Below are 24,422 nucleotides of genomic sequence, written 5' to 3'. Positions count from 1 at the left end.
TGGGAAAAAGAGACAGGGAATCCCCCATTTATAAACATTCTTTACATGTAAGTGGTAACATAAGGTCTTGCCACCCCCTCACTGTCAGCCACACTTCCTCTTCCCCCAACCTTTCCTGCAAGAAAAAATAGTTTGCAAATTCTAAAATTATGATAAAATTGTATAAAAATACACGATATAAGTTACATAAATGGTGAATTTGTCCAGCAACTATAACAACCATAGTATCAAGACAGAGGAAACAAGGAGAAAAACTCATGATGCAGTTTTTCCAATAAAAATTTTGCTTCATTTTAGTAATTTAGTTTTCCCAATTTAGTAATTGGGAAAAATTCAGAGAACACAAAAGAGGTGAAATTAATTTAAAACAACCACAAATTTTGAGTGAATCCTCTCTGAACAGGTACTGTTAGCCTGGTTGAATCAGGTTAAGGGAATGAAAAGGAACCTGAAATTTGTAATACTCTATTTCTGAGAAAATAGTATGATGTTGAGAAGCATGTACAATCTGTTTAATGTAAGACAGCTGGTAGCAAATCCGCCTGCAGTGCCGGAGACCTGGGTTTGATCTCTGGGTTGGGAAGATCCCCTGGAGAAGGGAAAGGCTGCCCACTCCAGTATTCTGGCCTGGAGAATTCCATGGATTGTATAGTCCATGAGGTCACAAAGAGTCGAACACGACTGAGTGATTTCCACTTTCACTTACACTGAAAATTAAAGAGAAAATAAGATAAAGTAATTTGAGGGAAAATTAAAGGAAAAATTACTTTGGCTTATGAGTTTATAACGTGATTCTCATAAAAGTGGGCAAAGACTCCAAGCTTCCGCTGCATGGGGCACAGGATTGATTCTGGGCCAGGGATCTAAGATCCTGAATCCTGCATACCATGTGGCGAGGCCAAAAAACAAAAACATAGGCAAACGGAAAATAAATCGTTGGAATAATTCAGGCCGAGGGATGCCGGACAGGGTGAGTGAAACAAATGCCCCTTCAGCCTACTTAACAACGGACAACACAGGAACCAGATGTATCTAGAGAAGATAATTAATTAAAGAGAGATTTATGAGGTTTAATCAATGTATATAAAGCTCTAAACATGGAGAAGGAAATGGCAGCCCACTCCAGTACTCTTGCCTGGAAAATCCCATGGATGGCAGAGCCTGGTAGGCTACTGTCCATGGGGTCGCAAAGCGTTGGACACTACTGAGCAACTTCACTTCACTTCACTTCAAACATGTAGTCACAGTCATTTTGAGTTGATCTGAATGATGTGCACCGCCCCTTCTTTAACAGTTCTTTTAACTTGAGGTAAAAATATAACAGAGTTAGGCAATCCAAGAGCCGTGCACGGAGATCACTTGCACTGAGTGATGCTGAGTGTTGCCAAGGAGGGCAAAGAGCCCTGAGATAGTCCAACTCAGTCAATTCCTTGGCATGATTCGTACATCTGTGTGAAAACTGGCAATTTGACAAAACTTTTCAGTGTGGAACGAAAGCAAGTGCAGGTGTGATGAAAGCAAATTTGACTGTGCACCGCCAGACACAACTAGCTGGGCTGTGGGAGCTTCCAGCGGTGACTGCGTCTGGCGTCACTCCGGGTGATTCACTGCTCACACCAGGGTCATACACCGAATGTCTGCTGGCCACCACCCTATTGCAGTGTTCCCTTCATGTCATATTTCTTTATCACAGGCGAGTATTAGAGAACTTCTGTTTCTAAGAGATCTTCACAGTTTAATACGGCCATATGTTCTTCATCTTCAAAATAAGAAAAACTTTATTTTTGTCCGAAGAAGAAAATGATGAATATTTCAAAGCTATTTGAGGGGAGAAAAGCTGTGAGCTTGAAAAATTACAGACAGAGAGAGAGGAAAGAAGAAGGAGGAGAAGAGGAAGAGGAGGAGGAGGGAGGGGGAGAGAGGAGAAAGATCAGAGAGAAGGCAACGACAGTTTGAGTTTGGATATTATATTTTTGGTACCCACACCCAAAACGGTGAGTTTATTTTGATATGACCATTTAAAACATAAACTGAGAGCTTTTCACAATGAACCAAAATTTGTAATTATGATTTAAATAAAATGAAGAATTTCAGTGTCTCAGTGGTTAAACATGACTTGACATAAGGTCTCATAACCTTGATATTTCCAGAAACATGGAAAACTAAATGTCGTCATACCCTATGGCCATATCAAACTCAATAGCATCTTGTTGTTCTCTCGCCAACATAGTCATCCACCAACATTCCGTATTTTCTCTGCCAAGACAAAGCAATATGAAATTGCTCCAAGTCCGCGGCAAGGCCAGGATGTTCATCTTTTACTCTGTGTTCCCTGAGAGCCTGCTTTCCCGGCACTAGTGGGGTGGGGAGGTTCCGCGGTTTGGCACTGACGCCCGCTCCACAGGAACTTACAAGCACCTGAAGGATTAGAGGAGGGAGACGATGGTCATGACGGTGATGACGATCATCACAGGTATTTATTGAGCCAGAGGGCTGGTGCCAGATTTCATGCCTTTATCCACCCTGCCCTACAATGGTGTGCTCAGTCATGTCCAGCTCTTTGGGACCCCATGAACTGGAAGCCACCAGGCTCCACTGTCCTTGGGATTTCCCAGGCAAGGATACTGGAGTGGGTTGCCATTTCCTCCTCTAGGGGATCTTCCCAACCCAGGGATCGATCCCCTGCTTCCCACATCTCCTGCATTGCAGGTGGATTCTTGACGACTGTGCCACTGGGGAATCTATGATTACCATGATACTTAATCTCTATTGGAATGTTATGACGATTTGCAGTTCAAACTTTGGCCTAATGGCACTAGGGTCACTGTGGTTACAGACAGACACGATACTGGCTCTGTGGCCAGGCTGAAATAACAAAAATTAGCATGCTATATAATGAAAATGTTATTCTACTCTTAAAAATAACCCATTTGAAAACTGTTAACTTGGTATTGCTTGCTTAATTATGGTGCACTTTTGGTAAGAAATATGGTTACCACATCTGAGCAATCTACATCCCCTCCAAATGCTAGTCACTGATGCCTGTGACCCCACTGACTGGCTCCTGGTTCAACAAGCCTTTCTTAAACCGTTCAATGGACAAGAATAAGTGTTTCATTAAGGAAGGACATTATGGTCAAAGCACCTAGGATACAGAACGTTAAACAGATTTCTTATTGTAGAACTTCTCAGAGTCTTTAATGTGCTAACATGTATCTCAATTTTCCTAGAAAGAGTTTATGGGTTTCTCAAGTCTGTTTGACCTTAGAGCATCTTGTTGGACTTGGCTTCCATGAAATACATGTTAGGGGACTAAGGTTAAACAGTAGCAGATAGGATTTCTTTTCTTGTTCTCTGAGAGCAGAGAGCTATGATCACTTCTAGAAGGTCTGCCTCACCTGTGCTGTGGGGGCTGTTCAAGGGCTTTGAGAAGGAAGATCAACCTCCTCTGCCTGGTCTTAGATTGTGGGGCAGAGTGGAGTACCCCATGGCTGCCCCACTGAACCTGCTACCACTAATTGCATACTACAGAGTATTTGGTATTGCCAAAAGTTTTAGAGCAGAAGTAAAAAACTAAGATCATGGCACCCAGTCCCATCACTTCATTCCAAATAGATGGGGAAACAATGGAAACAGTGACAGACTATTTTCTTGGGCTCCAAAATCACTGCAGATGGTGACTGTAGCCATGAAATTAAAAGATGGGTGCTCCTTGGAAGAAAAGCTATGCCCAACCTAGACAGCATATTAAAAAGCAGAGACATTACTTTGTCAACAAAAGTCCATCTAGTCAAGGCTATGGTTTTTCCAGTAGTCATGTATGGATGTGAGAGTTGGACTATAAAGAAAGCTGAGCACAGAAGAATTGATGCTTTTGAACTGTGGTGTTGGAAGAGACTCTTGAGAGTCCTTTGGACAGCCAGGAGATCAAGCCAGTCAATCCTAAAGGAAATCAACCCTGAATAGTCACTAGAAGGACTGAGGCTGAAGCTGAAGCTCCAATACTTTGGCCATCTGATGCAAAGAACTGACTTCATTGGAAAAGACCCTGATTCTGGGAAAGATTGAAGGCAGGAGGAGAAGGGGACAACAGAAGATGGCATCACCGACTCAATGGACATGAGTTTGAGCAAGCTCTGGGAGTTGCTGATGGACAAGGAAGTCTGGCATGCTGCAGTCCATGGAGTCACAAAGAGCCCGACATGACTGAGCGACTGAACTGAACTGAAAAGGAAGTTGAGGCTGTTCCTCCACTGGGTCTGTGGCTGGGAATTATGGGGTACCCCCAGTGGTCTCTGTCAGAGGAAGATCTTTAGATGGGGGTGTAATGGTGAGGGAGCCCACTCATCCTGCCCCCTCACAACCCTGCATAATCCCACAAGGTGGCCATGGTGGGTTCCCCCATTCACACCACAGGTTTGAGAATGGTCAAGCTGGTTATTCTCTGTTGATCCCTAGATCCATTTTCCATTCTTCTCTGCTCTGTTCTGTTCTCTGTGAGGCTGACTGATACAAACTTTACCATCAAGGATCCCTTGCTGGCAGGGATGGGTTTCGCCAATGAGAAGATCAAAGGCAGGAGGAGAAAGAAGTTGGAGCCTCCCCAGCCCCTTTCCTTCCTGGATTCCATGGCAATAGCCCCCACTAGGGGGTGCTCTTCCAGGCTCCAGCTCTCCTGGGGCTATAACGGCCTGGGGGTGGTGGCTGCTTCCTCCTACTGCTACTCTCTGGGCACTGTAGCATCTCTTAAGCTTACCCAGACCTGAGTCAATACTCTCTTCCTGAAACTCCTCTCCCAGCCAGAGCCCTACTGGTACAGTAGGACCCTGTGCTTCAGAGGTCCCCAGGCATTCAGTCTGAGAAACTGAGTCTCCACTGTGTGTGTGCAGGGAAGGCTGGCATTGGTCTGAGGTTCCTCCCACCTTTAGGTGAGACAGAGCTGACTTTACAACCAGGCAGCAGGTTAGAAGTGTCAAAGTTAAGAGACAAAGGAAATGCTAAAATCTGTGTGTTGTTGTTCAGTCATGTCCAGCTCTTTGCAACTTCATAGGCTGAAGCACGCTAGGCTCCCCTGTCTTTCACTACCTCCTGGAGTTTGCTCAGTCTCATGTCCATTAAGTTGGCGATGCCAGCTAACCATCTCATACTTTGCCACCCCCGTCTCCTTTTGCCTTTAATCTTTCCCAGCATCAGGGTCTTTTCCAATGAGCCCATGCCCTACTTCCCCCAATTAAGTGGATTAACAAGGCAGTTCATGAAACAGATTTCACATGTGGATGTGACATATTCCATTTTACGTAGCTCTGAAATCTTCCTAAGTCTACATAAAGGTGGACATTCTCTTGCAAATCTTCTCTTTTATCTCAGAGTCTTGGTCTGCAGAGGCCAGTGTTCAGAAAGCAGACCAAGTGTGGCCGTTTCTATTTCTGCTGGTCCCTGGGCTCCTTGGCACAAAGGAGAAAGGCAGCAGAGGATGAGAGCAGGAGCGCTCTTTAGAACACAGACAGACAGAAGCCCAGGCTTAATTAAATCAGCTGCACCCAGAGGCCAGCTTAAGAATCAGCTCTGCCCTTCTCCTGCTGCTCGACTGAATTCCATCCTGGAAACAGCAGAGCAAGCGACCTGCCCACAGCTCTGTGATCTGGGGAACTGAAGAGATAAAGAAAAAAATCATCCCTTCCATGACTCAAAGACCCACAGAATTCAAAGGAACACAGATGTAATAATCTCTTTAGAGGTGAAATTTGAAAAGCTGGATGGGGTAGGGAAGGAGGTGGAAGTAGGCAGTTAACTCTTTGTGAACAAGAGAGGCATCTTAGAGGGTCCGTACAGGGAGCAGGGAGCTGTAACCCCCAGCCTTCCACTGTTGGCCTTTCTGACATCCTGAATCAGTGGCTAAGAGGATGAGTTTTGGACTCAAAGTGTTAATGCACCCACAAAAAGAAACATGATGTACAATAAAAGGATCTTACATGTGAAAACTCTGCCAAGGCCATTGTATTTTTCAATACACTCCTTAGAGGAAAAGAACAAGGCATGCTGTCTTTGTTTTCAATGTGCCATGGGGACTGGCCGTTGTCATTTAAATCTGGATTATTTCATGCATTGTAAGTTTTTTGATACCATACTTTGTAAAAAGAAAATTCATCCCTTCCTGGTTAACCACATCTTTAATCTTTTCAACTCTGTGTGTGCAGGATTAGGGCTACTTGAGGACGAACAGCACCTGAAAGCATTGTTACAGGCATGTTTAAAGAACAGAGACCTGCACATTAGAAGTAAAACAGTGCTTTTAAAAATGTACCATATTCATCTGATGTAGTCATGTATTGGGCTTCCCAGGTGGCGCTGGTGGTAAAGAGACCATGGGAGGGGCCAATGCAGGAAACATAAGAGCCTCAGGTTTGATCCCTGGGTTGGGAAGATCCCCTGGAGAAGGGCTTGGCAACCCACTCCAGTATTCTTGCCTGGAGCATCCCATGGATAGAGGAGCCTGGCGGCTACAGTCCATAGGGTTGCCAAGAGTTGGACACGACTGAAGCGAATGAGCGCCCAGGCACGCATGCAATCATGGGTCAGATAAGCATTTCTCGGGCACCTCCTCTGTGTCAGGCGCAGGACCAAGGGCGAGGGCTACTGATAGGTAAGGCAGCAGGTCCAGTTCTGTGGGAATTTATATATCTGGTTTCCAACTTGGGCATGACCGTGCCATAGTCTTCTCTCATGCCCCCGCTAAGATTTGACAATGTCTGGAGACACTTTCGACTGTCAAATCTCGGAGGGTGCAGCTTCCAGCATTGGATGGGCAGAGACCATTGGATGCTGCCAAACATCCTATCCTACAATGCACAGGACAGCCCCCACAACAAAGAATTATCTGACCCAGAATGTCATTGGTGCTGATCTAATGGAAGATACATGAGTGAACTGAAAGGGCCATGAAGTGAGGCAGACACATGCGTAGGTTTTATGGGAATCCAAAGGGAGAGAGTCTTCCACTTTTCAAGTAAAACTAATCTAGTTTTTATTTTTATTTTTTTAACTTTGAGTCATTTAGATTTGTTGTTTCAACTTCTGGCAAAAAATCTTTCTAATAACATTTTCTGGTTTCTGAGAATGCCATTCATTAGAGCATCTCCAAATTAGGGTTGATTCTGCGGGTGGAAAGATAGAATCACCTGACTGGCTGGTGATACTGGGACTATGCCAATTGTGATGGTAATGGAAGGACAGAAAAATCCATTACAAGGAGACCTATCTGTGAAGCACAGCAGACCAGTTGCAGTAACCTAAGCCCTGTTGGCAACCACTCTTACTCTCTGCAGTGGTACTGGCAACATTCCACATGGATCCCCATGGATCCCTTACATAATTTCTGCTCACTGCCCTCCCCACTCTCAAGCTGGGGTGTGCTTTTTTTGTTCTAATAACTCAGACCTCTGCAGAAGACTACCTTTGAGCTACTTTGAAAGTGAAAGTGTTCGTCACTCAGTCGTGTCCTACTCTTTGGGGCCCTTTGGACAGTAGCTGGCCAGGCTCTGCTGTCCGTGGGATTCTCCAGGCAAGAATACTGGAGTGGGTTGCCATGCCCTGCTCCAGGGGATCTTCTTGACCCAGGGATCGAACCTGGTCTCCCGCATTGCAGGAAGATTCTTTACTGTCTGAGTCACCAGGGAAGCAGACACTTTGCCTGCATGCAGAGAGACTGAGGTGCCTGCTGATTGTAGGAAGGGTGGGTTTCTTTGCCTTAGGTCAGGACAACTCTGAGATGCAACTCACACTCCCAGGTTTGGGCTTACTCGCTAAAGTCATAGCTTTGCTTGATTTCTTCCCTCTCCCTACTCCCTTATAAATAAGTCTTCCCTGGGAGCACTTCCCTAATAAATCAGTTGCATAGGAATCCTCATCTCGGGGTCTGCTTGTGGGGAACCCAGTCTAAGACCCTTCTGAGAATATATATGCTACAGCAGTGGTGTGTCTGTGTCCTTGGCCTCTGCAGTGAGTTACGTCATCAGCTCCTCCTTCACACATGTGTGCCCTAAGCAGAGCACATCCACATTGCCTTACATTTTCCTCCAGGGAAGTCAGCTGCTCATCCAGTCTCGCTTGGTCTGTCCCAAGAGGAAATGTCCCCTTCTCTCCATCAGGAGGGACAGGCGGGAACTCCCAGGGCCCTGCAGACTCAGCGATCAACTCCTCCGTGGCGTTGATGACTTTCAGGACTTCTGTGGAGATGTTGCAGAGAGAAACAGCAGAATACTTCTGTTTGGTCCAATAACAGAAGGGGACAGAAGACAAGAGCAACATTAACAATGACATGGAAATTCTGCATCATCATGGTGCTCATCATGAGACTGATTCTGTCATAACACACACCAACATCAATGCGCTGAAGGAATGAGGATCTCTAAAATATCTATCCAGTCTGAGGGGACTGAGAGGAGGCCTGATGTGACTTGGCTGAGCTTCTGTGGCTCACAGTGAATTATTTCAGATTCTTAGGGAGAGAGGAAGGGGAGCCCAGGTGGAAGTTACTCGGTCCTTTGCCCACTGCTGATAGTTTCATATTCATCACCTCATTTTCTGGATAATATTCTCTTTCCTCAGCAGACCTTCAGTCACAGACTCTGTCAAACTACATTCATGACGTAGTCCAATGGGTCGCTTTCTGGACAGGGAGTGAGGAGGCCTGGGCTCTAGGTCTGGCTGCAGTCTCATCCAGACATGGGACCTTGGTCAGGCTGCTTCCCATTTCTGGAACTCAGCTCTGTCATCTGTTCACTGAGAGGATCAGAAAGAGTTTCTCTGCGGCCGCTTGGTAGCCACTGTGTTGTTAGCTCACCTACATCTATTCTCAAGCCCATTCCTCCTTGCCTTCCTTCACCACTGAGGCTGAACAAGAAATACGCTCCATTTCCCAGCCTCCCCTGCAAGCCAAGGGCAGTCATGTGACATGGTTCTGCCCAGTGAGCCTGCAGGGAAAGCCCATTGGGGTTTCTAGCAAAGCTTTTGTTTTCCTAATCAGGTGAACAGATGCAGATGCTTTCCTGCCCCTGCCTTGATCATAGGTGTGCAGTTAGGAAGTCAACATGAGTGAGGATGATATCAAAATGCTAAGTCAGGTGAATCAGAAAGACTGAAAGAGCCTGGCCCACATAGACCCTGGATCCGCTGTACTGCTGCGACTCTCCCTGCCTCTGAAAATGCATGAGAAAAATAATTCCCTGCCTGATGGAACCCTTTTGGGCCAGATTTTCCATTATTTATGGTTGAACACATTTCTGACTGACACAATTCACTTCTGGTTTTTGTATTCATGACTCAAAGTTATAATCAGTCCAGATCTGGGCCAAGGTCTTTGATGGAGTGGAGGTGCTTCAGCCACAGAGAATCATCTGCATCTTTGAGTTCATCTGAACATATAGCACCAAGAAATAAGAAGGAGATCAATGTGGCTTGGCAGTAATGGTGTCCATCTATAATCAGTTTCACTTAGCCCATCACAGGGTTTGCAAACTGGAAATTCAAATACTGCCCATTTCCAGGAAAGCCTGGAATTTATTAATGCCTTTGGTACCTCTCAAGGTATCTATCTGATTCATATAATCTGGACCAAATATTAATGATAGCTCTGGCTTGATCTTGCAAAGTTTGTTTTTCCAAGTAAATTTTACTACAGGTTTTATCTCACTAAAGGAGGTTTTCAGTGGCTCTGCAACTTCGCTAGGAAATCAAAGTGTCTAAGGGACAAGTCTGTGGCTGAGTTCACAGTCTAGAAGCTGGCTCTGGGCTCTGGCACATGGTCTCATACTAGAGTCTCAACCCTGGCATCTATCAGCCACCCTAGGGTTAAGGCACATGTGCTCAGGGGGCAGCTCTCCAGTCAGTCTGTTCTATAATAGCTGCTTGACTCATCCAAGAGTTATGCTTCTTTTGGTTCAAGGGACTTCATTACATACCAAACAATCAGTCTGAGTTATCAGGAAAATGAGAGGGAGGGAAGGCAACGCAGATCCGCCAGACGAAGGGTAGGGTCCGAGGGAGACCAAGCCAACTTTTCACCTTAGGAAAGACTTGCAAAGGCTGTACTCCATTATCCAGAATCCTGTAACTCAATGTTTTAGAGATGACCTGGACTCACACTGTTTTGGCATGAAGTAACCACCATTGTTTGCTGAAGTCCATTTTAGAAAAGTTTACACTGTACATATGAAAACAGACTTGTTACCCTTCTCTGAACAGATAAAGCTTGTATTTAGAAAGTTTGCCCTTTACTTGGTAGAAGAGGTGCCTCTGTACATCTTTTGAGAAGAAAGACATGTAACTAAGGGATTCAGAAGAAAAAAGGTTAGATGGTAGCATGATGGAAGGGCAAGTATGAACATTAACACACACCTCCCATTGATCCCGGGTCATTAAAGGGCCAAGGACCTAAATGAGAAGGACATAAGAGGTGCTTAAACAGAGTTATCTGCGTCTTGACACCCGCAGAATACACAATATCAAAGTGATGAGCTGGACATCAGTGTTGCTTGGTAGGCATTTTTCCTTTCCATCCATAAATAGCCTTGTTTATTCAATCATAGGAGTTGCCAGCTGGAAGCCAAATAGTGCCTAGAGGCATGTGGGTTTTTTTTTTTTTTCCCCTGACGAGAATGCTTTCTGTGAGATAAGCACCTCCCAGTTCTCTGCAGTCCCTGCCACTAATTCGTCTACATCTTTTATTGGGGGTTGGTGATGTGCTGACTCTACCTCAGGTGCTGGGAAGAAGCACTGAACAGTCGGTAAAGTCCCTGCCCCCACGGGGTGCCTTCAGCTCCACCCAGGTGACTTGACACGGTGACATACTTTCCTGACCCCCTGAAAGTATTTAGGTTTGTCATTAATTGAGAGTGAGCAGTCACTAGCAGTTGGTCTGTGGAGAGCACCAGAGTTTCGCTCACAAGGTCTGTGGTCCCATTCAGAAGGCAACTAGCCTCCAGCTCGGGAAGGGACTGAAAGAAAAAAATTACATGGAAACTGGATAAGATCACTCTGGTTGGTTGGTGTCCCAGTTCAGCTCTCTATTGGGAAACACAAACTGGAACCCATGAGCACTTGGAGGGAATTGATCCCATCTCTAGGAAATCGGATGTTTCTTGCCTGTTCTACAGGAGTGTTCCTGACTTGCTTAGACATGAGCACAGGGCAACTACTGGGAGCGAAGATAAGTGGGATTTAATTAGCTGTGTGCTAGGAGCAGGGCACCCAGCCTCCTCATTCCTTAGTTAACTCACTAGCCCAAGAAGAGATTTGTCACAAGGCTCACACTGTCTTGTTATGTAAATGTCCTGTTCCCTGCTCAGTCTAGATTTAAAAGTCGAAAAGCACCGTCTACAATTGTGTGAAATAAAGCTATATTTAGCGCCGGACAGGGTTTTGTTCAGATGAAAAAGCTGGTGAGGATTCAGAGGTGCTGGCAGGGAGCCCTGTATGGGGGAGAAATGAAAATCTAAAGCAGCCTTCCTGCTTTATTGCTTACAGCCCCAGAGACACGAGCCGAACGGCACAAACAAAGCACGATCCCAGAGCCAGAGAGGGCTTTCTACGGTGGCAGCTGACACTACTCCGCACTTTCATTGTAAGATGGATCAAATGTGACAGATCCATGGTATCAGATAAGGGAGAGGGGAGAGTGTGAGAAAATCAACTGACAGAATAGCGGTCACTGCAGAACAGGAAGGCTAGACTCAAAGACACTCATGGCCAAGGGCCCCACAGATGGCAGAATGAAAATGGCCAGTGTGGGCAAGTCGTAACCAAATTCAACCTTCTGGCGATCAAAGAAACACAAACAACAAATTTACTTAGTGCCAGGTAGATGCACGATTCCTTTTCAAATGCTCCGGGTAGCCAATCCTGCTTTTCCAGGGTGCAACAGAGGCTTTCAGGTGTTGACCTGGCAGATATGTATTTCTTGTGAGGCACCGACACTCCCCAGCCTCTTGACCACATGTGGTCACCACTGAGAGCCTGGGTGTCCACCTCTAGGGCCTGGTTTGTGTCACAGCCCTCTGTGGAACACTGAATCCATAATATCAACTTCACAATCACCAGAGTATAACCAATAGTCGATGCTTGGGGTACAGAAGGTGATGAGAAACCTCCAGTGTTTCCTCCATCACTCACCAGTGAGGCAATGAAACAAGTGTCCATCTCAACAAAGACTCAGCTTCCTGCTTGACCGTAACCAACAACAGGACCAGTTCAGACCTTTAAGGAGGCGATGTACCACTCTGAGGTGGGAGCCCGCCCCAGTGGCCATGTCAATGGACTGGAGGAAGAAGACCATGTCAGGACCCAGTCTTAAATCCCACCTGGATCTTTTCTCTTCTCTCTGAGGACCGCGGGGCAGAGCAGACTCTGCCTTTACTTTTTGTCTCACTACCCACAAACCGATTTTTGCCTTTTCATACTGTTCATGGGGTTCTCAAGGCAAGAATACTGAAGTAGTTTGCCATTCCACTTCTCCAGTGGACCTCGTTTTGTCAGAGAAGACTCTTGGAGTGCGAGGGGAGCAAACCACTCAATCCTAAAGGAAATCAACCCTGAATATTCACTGGAAGGGCTGATGCTGAAGCTCATGCCCTTTTTCTTCCTATAAAAACATGTTTCTGGAACAAATTCTCCCTCCCTTTACTCTTCCTTATAAACAGTTTTCCAAAGACTCGCAGCATGTAAAGTGTCACCAGGCGGAGATTCTGAGTCTTTAGAATTCAAACGAAGAAAATATCTCCATCCTAAACACTAGATATCCCTGCTTATTTGCAACCGTTGCAAATTCTCCTAAGAATGTTCCAGTATCGTCATTCATTTCAAAGCTTTGTGTTGAACAAAGAACTACAAACTCATTCCAAGCTGGGATAAGCGTGCATGCTCCTTGCCAGAGTGGCCCAAGCTTGTGAACGTGTGGGCAGCAGGGGCTCCTTAGGTGCCTGGCTTAATAGAAAGAGAATAGGGTGGAATGGCGGGGGGCTGATCCCAGGTCCAGCTCCACCCTTGGGTGTGTGCGTGCACGTGTGTCTGCCAGTCTCAGCTGCACCAAATCAGATCCAGTGTCTGGCTGTGTGGGGAACGGGATAGTGACAAAGGCCTGGGGCATCTATTCATGTGACCTGATGTAAGCCTTGATATGACAGTGCTTAATACAATGTGGGGAAAAAATGCTTTGAGGATTAAATGATATGTTCAGATTCCTGGGGCAGAAGGGGGAATTTCCTAGTTCCACTTCAGGGATGGTTCTGACATCTATTAGTTCAGTTCAGTCACTCAGCCGTGTCCGACTCCTTGCGACCCCATGAATTGCAGCATGCCAGGCCTCCCTGTCCTATCACCAACTCCCGCAGTTCACTCAGACTCACATCCATGGAGTCGGTGATGCCATCCAGCCATCTCCTCTGTCGTCCCCTTCTCCTCCTGCCCCCAATCCCTCCCAGCATCAGAGTATTTTCCAATGAGTCAACTCTTTGCATGAGGTGGCCATAGTACTGGAGTTTCAGCTTTAGCATCATTCCTTCCAAAGAAAACCCAGGGTTGATCTCCTTCAGAATGGACTGGTTGGATCTCCTTGCACTCCAAGGGACTCTCAAGAATTTTCTCCAACACCACAGTTCAAAAGCATCAATTCTTCGGCGCTCAGCCTTCTTCACAGTCCAACTCTCACATCCATACATGACCACAGGAAAAACCATCTGACATCTATAATAAGCCCTAAACACGTAGAAGCTGAAGGGGCATTGATATTAGGGTTTTTGGGAGATTTAAAAGCGGGCAAAATGCTTTGAGGTCCATGGATCCATGACATGCAAGGTCTTGCAACAGGCCTCCTTTATCCATTGGGCTCAGCAGGTATGGCACTTAGGGCCCATCATTCTTTTAGGGGGTGCATGAAAATGTTTTACCTTCTTTGAAAATCGGAAGGAAAAATGAATTCTTAGGTCTCAGCATGTGTCTTAAATACATTTTGTTGTTGTTCAGTTGCTCAGTCGTGTCTGATTCCTTGCGACCCCATGGTGACTACAGCACACCAGGCTTCCCTGTCCTTCACATCTCCCGGACTTTGCTCAAACTCATATCCGTCGAGTCGGTGATGCCATCCAACCATCTCATCCTCTGTAGTCCCCTTCTTTTCCTGCCTTCAATCTTGCCCAGCATCAGGGTCTTTTCCAGTGAAGTCAGTTCTTTGCATCAGGTGGCCAAAGTATTGGGGCTTCAGCTTCAGCATCAGTCCTTCCCTTCCAGTGAATATTCAGGGTTGATTTCTTTTAGGATTGACTGGTTTGATCTCTTTGCTGCCCAAGGGTCTCTCGAGTGTTTTCTCCAACACCACAGTTCGAAGGCATCAACTCTTCAGTGCTAAGTGTTTTTTATTGTCCAGCTCTCACATCTGTACATGACCACTGGAAAAACCATAGCTTTGACTAGATGGACCTTTGGTGGCAAAGCAATGTTTTTGCTTTTTAATATGCTATCTAGGTTTGTCATAGCTTTTCTTCTGAGGAGCAAGCGTCTTTTAATTTCATGGCTGCAATCACCATCTGCAGTGATTTTGGAGCCCCAGAAAAGAAAGTCTGTCACTGTTTCCATTGTTTCCCCATCTATTTGCCATGAAGTGATGAGACTGGATGCCATGATCTTCGTTTTTTGAATGTTGAGTTTTAAGTCAGCTTTTTCACTCTCTTCTTTCACCTTCATCAAGAGGCTCTTTAATTCCTCTTAGCTTTCTGCCATAATGGTGGTATCATCTACATATCTGAGGTTATTAATATTTCTCCTGGCAATATTAATTCCAGTTTGTGATTCATCCAGCCCAGCATACGTAATAAATAGTATTGATCTTTATACCAACATAGTTGTAAAATATGGTTTCCAATGTTTTTTGTGGAGGAAAGTGTTCACAAAGGCAGAAGTGCTCAGGCCCACAGAAGTCATCAGCTGGCTCTGGTCCTGCTGATCTGGAGCCTCTGTGGAGGTGTCTAGCAGGGCCGGTTCCCAGGGTGGATGTGGGCAGCAACAGCCTGGTGAAGGCCCTGAGCAGGCGGGCCCCTAGAGGAGGATCATGAACACGTGGGAGACCCTCGCCCTAGATTCCCGCACCTAATGGAGAGAGATAGTGGGAATGAGTGGGTGCACTGGTCTTGTGGTTTCCTAGTGGAGATGGATCCTAAGGTGACCTCCTCACTGTGTACACACCAGGCCATGAGGCTTAGGAAATTCAGGTTACACTGTATGACTTCGGGGATATAATCTCTCTGAGCCTCAGCTGTGAAATGGAGATAACACCATCCAGGTCAAGGGGTTTTCCAGAAGATGGAATCAGTCCGAACACAGAGCTGTCCACGTCTACTCAAACCTCTCCCTCATGCCCTGCTGGCTCAAGGTGGGCACGTGACTGGTAAGGCCTAGTGGCTTAGACACCTTTTATTATGTACTATGTTCTTGAAACAACTTTCCTTGCTTACTTGTCTTCTTTTTTTCTCAATACCTTTAAACATTATTTATTTACTTATTTTGGTGCGCGGGCTTTCTCTAGCTGCAGCGAGCGGGGGCTACTCTCTAGTTGTAGAGTGTTGGCTGCCCATCATGCTGGCTTCTCTTGCTGTGGCTCCCAGGCTCTAGAGCACAGGCTCAGTGGTTGTGGCACACAGGCTTAGTTGCCCCGCAGCACCTGGCATCTTCCCAACCAGACATCAAACTGGTGCCTCCCGCATTAGCATGCAGATTCTTAGCCACTGGACCACCACAGAAACCTTTACTTGGTGTTTCGAAAAAATGCTCTTTAAAACTTTTTTAACCAAAAAAAGTTACACTTTGCTGCTGTTTCCCAATTTTTTTCTCTTGCTGAGTAAGAATATTTCTTTAAAAAGCTGCCATGTTGTAGCATTGTCTGCCCTCAGCATAATTTCATAAAGAAGAGATACCGTAACACGTGGAAGTGGAAGATGTAATATCAGAATACAGAACAGTCTGTCCTAAGAAGCAACAGGAGGCAACCTGCCACTGACACACACACGTGCGCAGGACCCTCTGTTTCCTGGTAGTGAGCACACGGAACCATGTATGCTGACAGGCAAGAAAAACCAGGTACGCCATGGCCTAGCTGGGCAACTGAACAAGCCAGGCACTCAAACATCATCTGCTGTTTCCTATCATCACTAATTTAATTCAGGCCTTCAGGAGGCATCTGCTCTCTGCCAGGCACTGCCCTGGGCCCTGCAGGGGATGCAGAGTTGAGTAAGCATGGCCCCTGTCCTCAGGGGGCAGAGACAGGAGATGGGTAGGAAGACCCCCAGCAGACAGCAGGAGATAAGTCCTACTCTACCCTGGGAGCCACAGGCTGAGACCTGTAGAGAGACAAGCAGGTTCCGTTAGCATGTGACTTTGGAGTGTGTCTGGAAGCAATAGAAAGACGAGCAGGATACTTCCGGCTGAAGGGAGGAAAGACCTTGGAGATGAGGCGGCATGATGCGCACCGGGAATGGCACCGCAGTCCAGGGTGTGCAGAGGATGACAGATGGGAAAAGAGAGGGAGGCCTGGTCCCACAGCACCCTGAAGGCCAGGCTCAGGGGTTTGCATCTTGAACAGCTGGTGATCCGGCGCTGTCGCAGGTTTCCGCTGCTGTTATCCAGAGCTGTCATTTTTGTTGTTTAGTCTCTCAGTCTGTCCGACTCTGCGACCCCATGGAGTGCAGCACGCCAGGCTTCCCTGTCCTTCACCATCTCCTGGAGTTTACTCAAACTCATCCATTGAGGTAGTGATGCCATCCAACCGTCTTGTCCTCTGTCGTCCCCTTCTCCTCCTGCTTCTATCGTTCCCAGCATCAGGCCCTTTTCCAATGAGTCAGCTCTTTGCATCAGAACTGAAGAATGAAGAGCTGTCATTTACTGAGTGCTTACCGCGTGCCAGGCTCTGAGAGCCTCATTTAATCTAGGAACCTCCCTATGATGTAGGAACTATGACTACTCTATCTTACAGATGAGGAACTCTGCTTAGAGAGGTGACGTGGTTTGCCCTGAAGGAGCCAAGACCCACACCCAGGTCTGCCCCATTTCAAAGCCTAGGTTCTTAACATGCCAGCTTGAGAGGCTGAGGCTTTAGGAAGGTAATTCTGATTGCTAAAGGAAGGACAGACTTAGGGCCTGGGAGAATCAGAGGCAGAGATGAGCGTAGGACATGATTGCTGCAGCTTGACTCCCAGGTCGCAAGGGCTGAGGTGGGGCAGCTGCCGTGGGAAAAAATGGATGAAAGGTACACTGTTCTGTCAGGAGAACGGGAAGAACGCTGTGGCCATGGAGCGAACAGGGACAGGGCAAGATGCTGCTGTGCTTTCCAGCTGAGGGGTCTGGAAGAAACTCATGCCATTCAAGGAGATTTAAACATCAAGAGAGAGAAAATCTCATTAGACTTTTGAAATAAGGAAAAAAACATAATATTCCAAAGCTCCTTTCTCACAGCCCAGGAGACAGAGTGATTGCCAGATGTCAAACTGGAATAACCCCCAAATCACTGATTCAGTCTATATTTTGAATCTAGCTGTTTTTCTCTCTGCCTGTAGGGCATGCGGGATCCTAGTTCCCTGGCCAGGGATCAAACAAACCCACAGCCCCTACATTGGAAGTGTAGAGTCTTAACCACTGGACCACCAGAGGGAAGTCCCTGAATCCAGTAATTCTGATGTCAAGGCTTCTGTGCAGGTTTCAGGGGTAGGGGAACAGTCTTCGTAGTTGGCTTTAGTAAAATCAAGAACAGGGTACACAGGCGGGGCTCTCCAGTTTTCCTTTCAGCCCTGTGACAAATGGATGTTCTTTAAGGGGCGAGCAGGGGACTGTGGACATCCCAAGTAACAGAAAAAAGCTTTAACAGAACCTTCTAAGACATGTTGGCTCCCATGAAGGAATTACAGGCAGAGGAGAAAAGTCTTCAGTGTTCAGGTGGCGTAAAATGCATACAGGACCTCACCTTCTCTCCTGGGGTATCTTGCTCCTGAGAAAGCCCTCTGGGGGGAAGCGAGAATGAAGGAAGGATGCCAGCTCAGCGATAATGTATGTCCCCGCTGTGCCGGGTCTGACCCCACATTGTTCAGGGTTTCATGTAACCCTCACAACAACCTTACGTGGAGGCTGTTTTCATCCCATCTCGAGAGAGGAAGAAACCGTGGCTCAGGGAAGAAGACGCATGGCTGGGACTGGAGCCCAGAGACTCTGGTCTCTGAAGCCCACGCTCCTTCCCACCAGCCACACCACCTCCTCCACCAGCATAATTCCCGGGACGTAACAGACTGCAGAAAGTGACGGAAGAACAGAAGCTAACTGAATAATCAAATCCATGAACAACAGAGAGACGGGTCTGCAGCCTCCACCAAGTGACACCAATCAGAATGAGCTTGTCAATTTGTATGTGCTGTGTGCTAAGTTGCTTCAGTTGTGTCCGACTCTTTGCGACCCTATTGTAGCCCACCAGGCTCCTCTATCGATGGGATTCTCCAGGCAAGAATACTGGAGTGGGTTGTCATGCCTTCCTCCAGAGGATCTTCCTGACCCAGGGATCGAACCTGAGTCTCTTACGTCCCCTGCATCGGCAGACAGGTTCTTTACCACTAGCACCATCAGGAAAAAAGTGAAAGTGAAAGTCGCTCTTTGCGACCCCATGGACTGTATAGTCCATGGAGTTTCTCCATGCCAGAATACTGGAGTGGGTAGCCTTTCCCTTCTCCAGGGATCTTCCCAATCCAGGGATCAGACCCAGGTCTCCCACACTGCAGGCAGATTCTTTACCAGCTGAGCCACAGGGAAGCCCATGTTGATTTGTACACCAATGAGCAAGCCACACACCCAAACCTGAGATCTCCCGAGGGACCAGCTCCTGCTCTGAGCCTCGCTGAGCCCAGCTGAGGTGGAGCCTCCAGGGCAACCAGAGTGAACGAGAATGTGGTGTCTGAGGAAACCTGCTCCAAATGTGATCCAGACTTCGCAGCCTGCTCATTACTGTTCTGTCCCGCGTCGCAGGTGCTGCCTTGGCTCTCTGAAATGCTCCTATCAAACCACCAGAGCAAGCAAGGAAATTTGTCCAAATGCCCTGATTTCATGTATTTTTTTCCTCCTCAAAGGTAAGAAAAGAAACTCCATATGTCATCCTAAATAGATGACAGAAATCTGTTAGAAAAATTCAGTGCAAATATGTTTCAGTTCTCATGAAACATAAGGCGCTCTGGCGATGCCTCTACCACCCGTCAAAATATATTCTCCATGAACAGACTCACGTCCCCAGAGAGTGACTTGATGAAAGAAGGTGGCACAGAATTGTGGAAAGGAATTGGAGCACGGACCTAATAAATTAGCATGTGTAATCAACTGCGGCATGAAATGTAACAGAGATTAGAGAATGGACCTCTAGGGGTGTTGGGGTTCTAAAATCATCTAGATTTTGATGGTCAAAGTTATATGTGAAAAAAGTAAGATTATTTTTGATGGTGATGATTGAAATGAATTTTTAAAAGTCTGTTATTTGCACATTTAGTTTAGTTATGGAGTTAAACCCACTGGTCTGTATGTCTCTCCGAGGTCATTTTCTCTCCCTTCCTGGGTGGAGTCCCTGTAGTCTGATGTAGGCACCTGAGCATGGCTGCTCCAGGACCTGGTGACGATGAGAGAGGAAGGGAACACTGGGGCCACTGCCTTTGACCAAACCTGCCCGGGGCAAGTCTTCAGTAGCAGGACTCCCTCCCTGACCGTGGTACCCCTGGTCGTCGATCTCTTTCACTTTTTGCCCTCTGGCTGTTCTTCAGAAGATCAGTTCCTGATACTCACTGGAAACACTTCCCCATGGCTGTCGGTAAACAGGGTTCTGCCAGGGCGCGTGCTTGGCTCTGAAGTAGCCTGATGACACAGGAAACCACCTTCCACGTTCACTTGGAAAGGAGGTGGCACCTGGCAACCAAAGGGATCTTCATAAATGATAGGATCCTCCTGCTGAAATCTTTCCAGGTTCTTCCTGTCTCACGCAGAACAGAAGCCGATGTCCTCTGCACGGCCCACGTGGCTGGCTTGCTCTGGCCCCTACCTTCTCCTCATCTCTTTCCTTGGCTACGTTGCCCCAGCTACTCTTCATCTTTAGGCAGTTCCTTGAACTTGTCAAGGTCATTTCCACCTCAAGGCCTTGCATGTATTTGCCTGGAAAGCCTTTCCTTTAGATCTTTGCCTGACGTTTTTCTTCTTGTCCTTTGGGTTTCAGTGGAAAGCACAGTCGGTCAGAAAAGTCAGGACCATCGAGGACACATCCTCCTCCCAGCTCTATTCACGACTGTCCTGCTGAATCTTCTCTTGGGCACCGGTAACTGTGCACACCATCCACTGTGTGTGTTTACACACTTCTCAGCTGTCGCCCCTCAACAGCAGGGAAATTCCACCAGAGCAGGGACCTTTCCTCGCCAGTCCCTACTGTATTATTCTAGCTCTTAGAATAGTTCAACAATGATTTGTTGAACAAATGGTAAATGAATAGGGATTCAAACTCTAGAACTTGTGCTACCACTTCTCACGGGAAGCTGGCATCTTTTCCGTTGGTGTCTCCTGTACACAATGCTGGGCCTGCCAACCAGGGATGGCCATTCATTCCTTCGTTTGGGTGAACACTAAGGACCTTCCTCTCCTGCCACATCACGTCCTCCCAAAGAACAAGTGCACATATGTCTCAACACATTTATTAAAAATTGATCTCTGCCTGTCCAGGGGTAAGAGGTGGGTAGGTGGTAAGTAGGAGATAAATCATGAGTTAAACTAAGAATATTCTAGACCATACTTCTGAACTAGTTCATTGCATCCTCTACTAATATCTCATAAGTTTAATTACTCTACCTTTAAAACAAAATGTACTATCTTAATAGGTCCTCTTTATTTTTCTAAAAATTTCTAAATTATTCTTTATTTTATCAGATGATTTTATGAATCCTTTTGAAAAGTTCAAAAACTTCTGGTTCAGATTTTTATTTGAATTACACTAAATGTCTGTCCTCATTTTGGAAGAATTCTTCTTTGCATGGTCTTTCCTACCAGCACACTGGTAGGTTTCTTAGAGATCTGCAGTTTTCTTGTGAAGTTTTAACTTCACATTTTTTTTTTTCCTATAATGGATGGATTGTTGTTTAGTTGCTAAGCCATGTCCAATTCTTTTGTGACCCCATAGGCTGTAGCCCCCCTGGCTCCTCTGTTCAGGAGAATTTCCAAGCAAGAATACTGGAGTGGGTTGCCATTTCCTTCTCCAGGGGATCTTCCTAACCCAGGGATTAAACCTATGTCTCCTGCATTGGCAGGCGGATTCTTTACCGTTGAGCCACCAGGGAATTTCTGTTTTTTCTCCCCACCCCTCCAATCTAGCTTGAGATTCATATCTGTGAATCTTAGTTATGAAATGGGGAGTTCTCATGGAAACCCCAGAATCCTTGAGCTGTACTGTATATTGTGCTGAATGGTCTGGATTCATGAATAGACCTGCTCCTACTAGACCTTTTCTTGGAATAAGATGAATTTTTGTTTTGCATTCATTTGCATCAAATTTGCTATATTCTATTTTTTAAATTGAAGTTGATTTACAATGTTGTGTGAGTTTCAGGTATACAGCACAGTGCTTCAGTTAAACATATCTATCTATCCTTTCTCGGGTTCTTTTTCATTATAGGTTATTACAAGATATTGAATATAGTTCCTTGTGCTATATCGTAGGTCTGAATTGTTTGTCTATTTTATATTTAGAGCACAGAGTTGCTGTTTTCTTTTACAGGTTCTTTGTAACTCCAGTAAATGATTTTGATCTCTGATTTTACCCTGGGGATCCTTTATATTTCTCCACACAGTTTTCTCCCATTCTATGCAATAGCTATTTCAAACCCTCTCCACAATCCTGACAATCCAATTTCACCATCACCTCACTTTCAGAAGGCAAACTTGCCTTCTAGTTCAGGGAGCTAGAGATGTAACCAAGCAGGACCCTATGGGGAATTCCCAGGACAGACTCTCCCATGTCCTCTGCCTGCCTCTCGTTTATAGAAAGACTTTACCTTCCTAAGCCAAACCTGAGTTCTAAAGAGTAAATTTAATACATTTAGAAGTGAGAAAATGCAGAAACAAAGGAAAACAGTCAAGCAAGACAAAATAATAGTTTAGCTATTAAACAAAGTCAAAGACCTTTGGTTCCTCTCAAGGGCTATAGATAATTTTCTGAGCCATGTCCTTTGAGCTGTTTTGCAGACACTGAAACCCCCATCAGGTGGACCATGTTTACTGCATGCTGACCACCATCATGAAGGCCCCAGACAGGATGGAGTCAGAGGGTTGATGATGTTGATTCCCGATTACCTCACCAACAACCAATCAGAAGAACGTATATGAGCCGATCATGCACCCTGCAACCCTCTCCCTCACCTTGTCTTTAAAAACCTTTCCCTGAAAGCCAGCGGGAGTTCCCGCCTTTTGAGCATTAGCCATCCCCACCCTTGCTTAGAGCTCTGCGATAAACACTAACTTTCTTTCACAACCCGGTGTCAGTGGGTTGGCTTTACTATGCATGTTGCTTCAATAAGTGGGGCAAGGGGTTCGGGGAGGCTTAGAACATAAAACAAATTTTGTTCATCTTCCTAAACATCAAATTTACCCACTTACTTATATCTGGACCATTCTGACTTTGCTGTTCCAATGCTGACACCCCGCCTGTGTTCTGGACCTCATCCCCTCCATCTTCCCAAAACTCCCTATTGTTGGACACTTAGGGTGCTCCAGAGTTTTCCTAATATAAAAGTATAACACTCAATGAACTGCATTGTGATATACCCTTGGCTGCTCGTCTAGTTATTCCTTAGGATAAATGATCGAAAGTCTATTTGCGGGATCAAAGGGTACGCACACTTTGATTGCTTTGAGTCACCAAGTCAGCCGTGCTAATATGCGCTGCTTTGCGCGCATTAGACTGCCAGGTCCTCTGAACTCTTACCAACATGACTTATCGTCCTTTTTAATCACTAATTTGTTAGGCAAGTGGCATTTCATTATTTCAATCTGCATTTTCATTGCTTGTCTGAACAAATGCTAAACTCTGCCCTGTTCGTGGCTGCCTTCCCATTGCCTCAGTGTGCTTCTGAATGGGGAACATGAATGCATGCACAGAACATATGCCAAGTTCTGGGCTGGGTGCTGCATTGAATACAGTTGAGATATAATGAAAATTGAATATTTTTTCATATGCTTATTGGTCATTTACCTTATTCTTTTTTGTTTTTGGTCAATTGTCTGCTTATGTAGACTGCCCTTTTATCTACTAGCATTATGAGAATATTAATTCTCAAGGGCTTAGCTCATCTTTTGCCTAGAGAGGAAGATGTTCTGCTGAAGTCCTCATGATCCAGGAGAGAACCCAGAACCCTCTTCCCAACCTCAAAGTCCCCTACCCCAAACACGGAGGACAAGAGTGTGGGGATGAAGGAGGCCAGTGACAACCTGGTAAGATGAAACTTCATCTGTTCAAGCACTGTGGATAAAAGCTGTAGCTCTAAGTGGTAAAGCTTCTATTTTTCCCTACAGCCAGTTGTTTAATAGAATCTTAGAAAAGAGGTGTTGATTCCTCAACAGGCATAAGGCCTACTGAGATCAGTGCAGCTTGTAAGATACAAATTAGGATTGAACCTTACATTCAAATTAGCACCAACTAAAGACGGAGACATGCTTCTCAAATAATGCTACCTCGAGTGAGAGACACTGAACCCTCATGTGGATGGTGAGCCGTTTTACAAGGATGAGACATGTGTGGACAGTTCTTGACTTTATGTCAACACTGTGATAGCAACAAGTGTTTCACAACACGTTAAGCTGCAGAGACCTTCAGCTCTGGGCTTCTTAGACAATAGTCAATCTGTCTGCTTGACCACTGACCACGACTCTGTTTCTATGTGACTTGATATAATCAAGGAGGAGTGGCTGTGAGAAGATGTACAGATTTATCTCTTATTTGCAGAGAAAGGCACTTATTACTTTTTGCTCAGTACTTTGATGAGAACTGTTTCATGAAACTGTGGATAGGGGAGATACCTGCTGGTCTGTGACTCCCTTGTGAAAATAAAACACAATGATTCAGTTACCTGTGATAATTAATAAACAAAGACATTAAATAATGCCTTTAAGACATTGCATGTATGGATTTGACTGTAATGCAAGAAGTTACTAATCTGGGTCTTCAACACTCATTTTCCAAAAGTTTGACACACAGGACATCTTCTGTCATATAAATAGTGTCATAAATGATGCTCATTTCAGGAAACAAAAATGTATTTAATTCATGACATGTCTAGAGCCATGACTCTTTGGAGCCAGAAGGGACCTTGGGGGTCTCTGCTGTAAGC

The 24,422-nt window shown here is 45.8% G+C and overlaps 1 protein-coding gene across 2 annotated transcripts in view; it reads right to left on the bottom strand.

The window, feature by feature from the left end:
- The window catches only part of MYRIP (myosin VIIA and Rab interacting protein), a 221,091-nt gene that overhangs the window by 12,365 nt on the left and 184,304 nt on the right, over positions 1–24,422 (bottom strand). For both annotated transcript variants that reach the window (XM_018038374.1, XM_018038375.1), the window contains one exon: positions 8,068–8,262. In XM_018038374.1, coding sequence (XP_017893863.1) covers positions 8,068–8,262 — 195 coding nt within the window. The remainder of the gene's footprint in view (positions 1–8,067; positions 8,263–24,422) is intronic.

The sequence above is a fragment of the Capra hircus genome, chromosome 22 (genome assembly GCF_001704415.2).
Source record: "Capra hircus breed San Clemente chromosome 22, ASM170441v1, whole genome shotgun sequence".
NCBI classification, from domain to species: domain Eukaryota; kingdom Metazoa; phylum Chordata; class Mammalia; order Artiodactyla; family Bovidae; genus Capra; species Capra hircus.
Note: the sequence above shows the minus strand (reverse complement) of the source record. Positions and strands in the feature narration are given on the sequence as shown.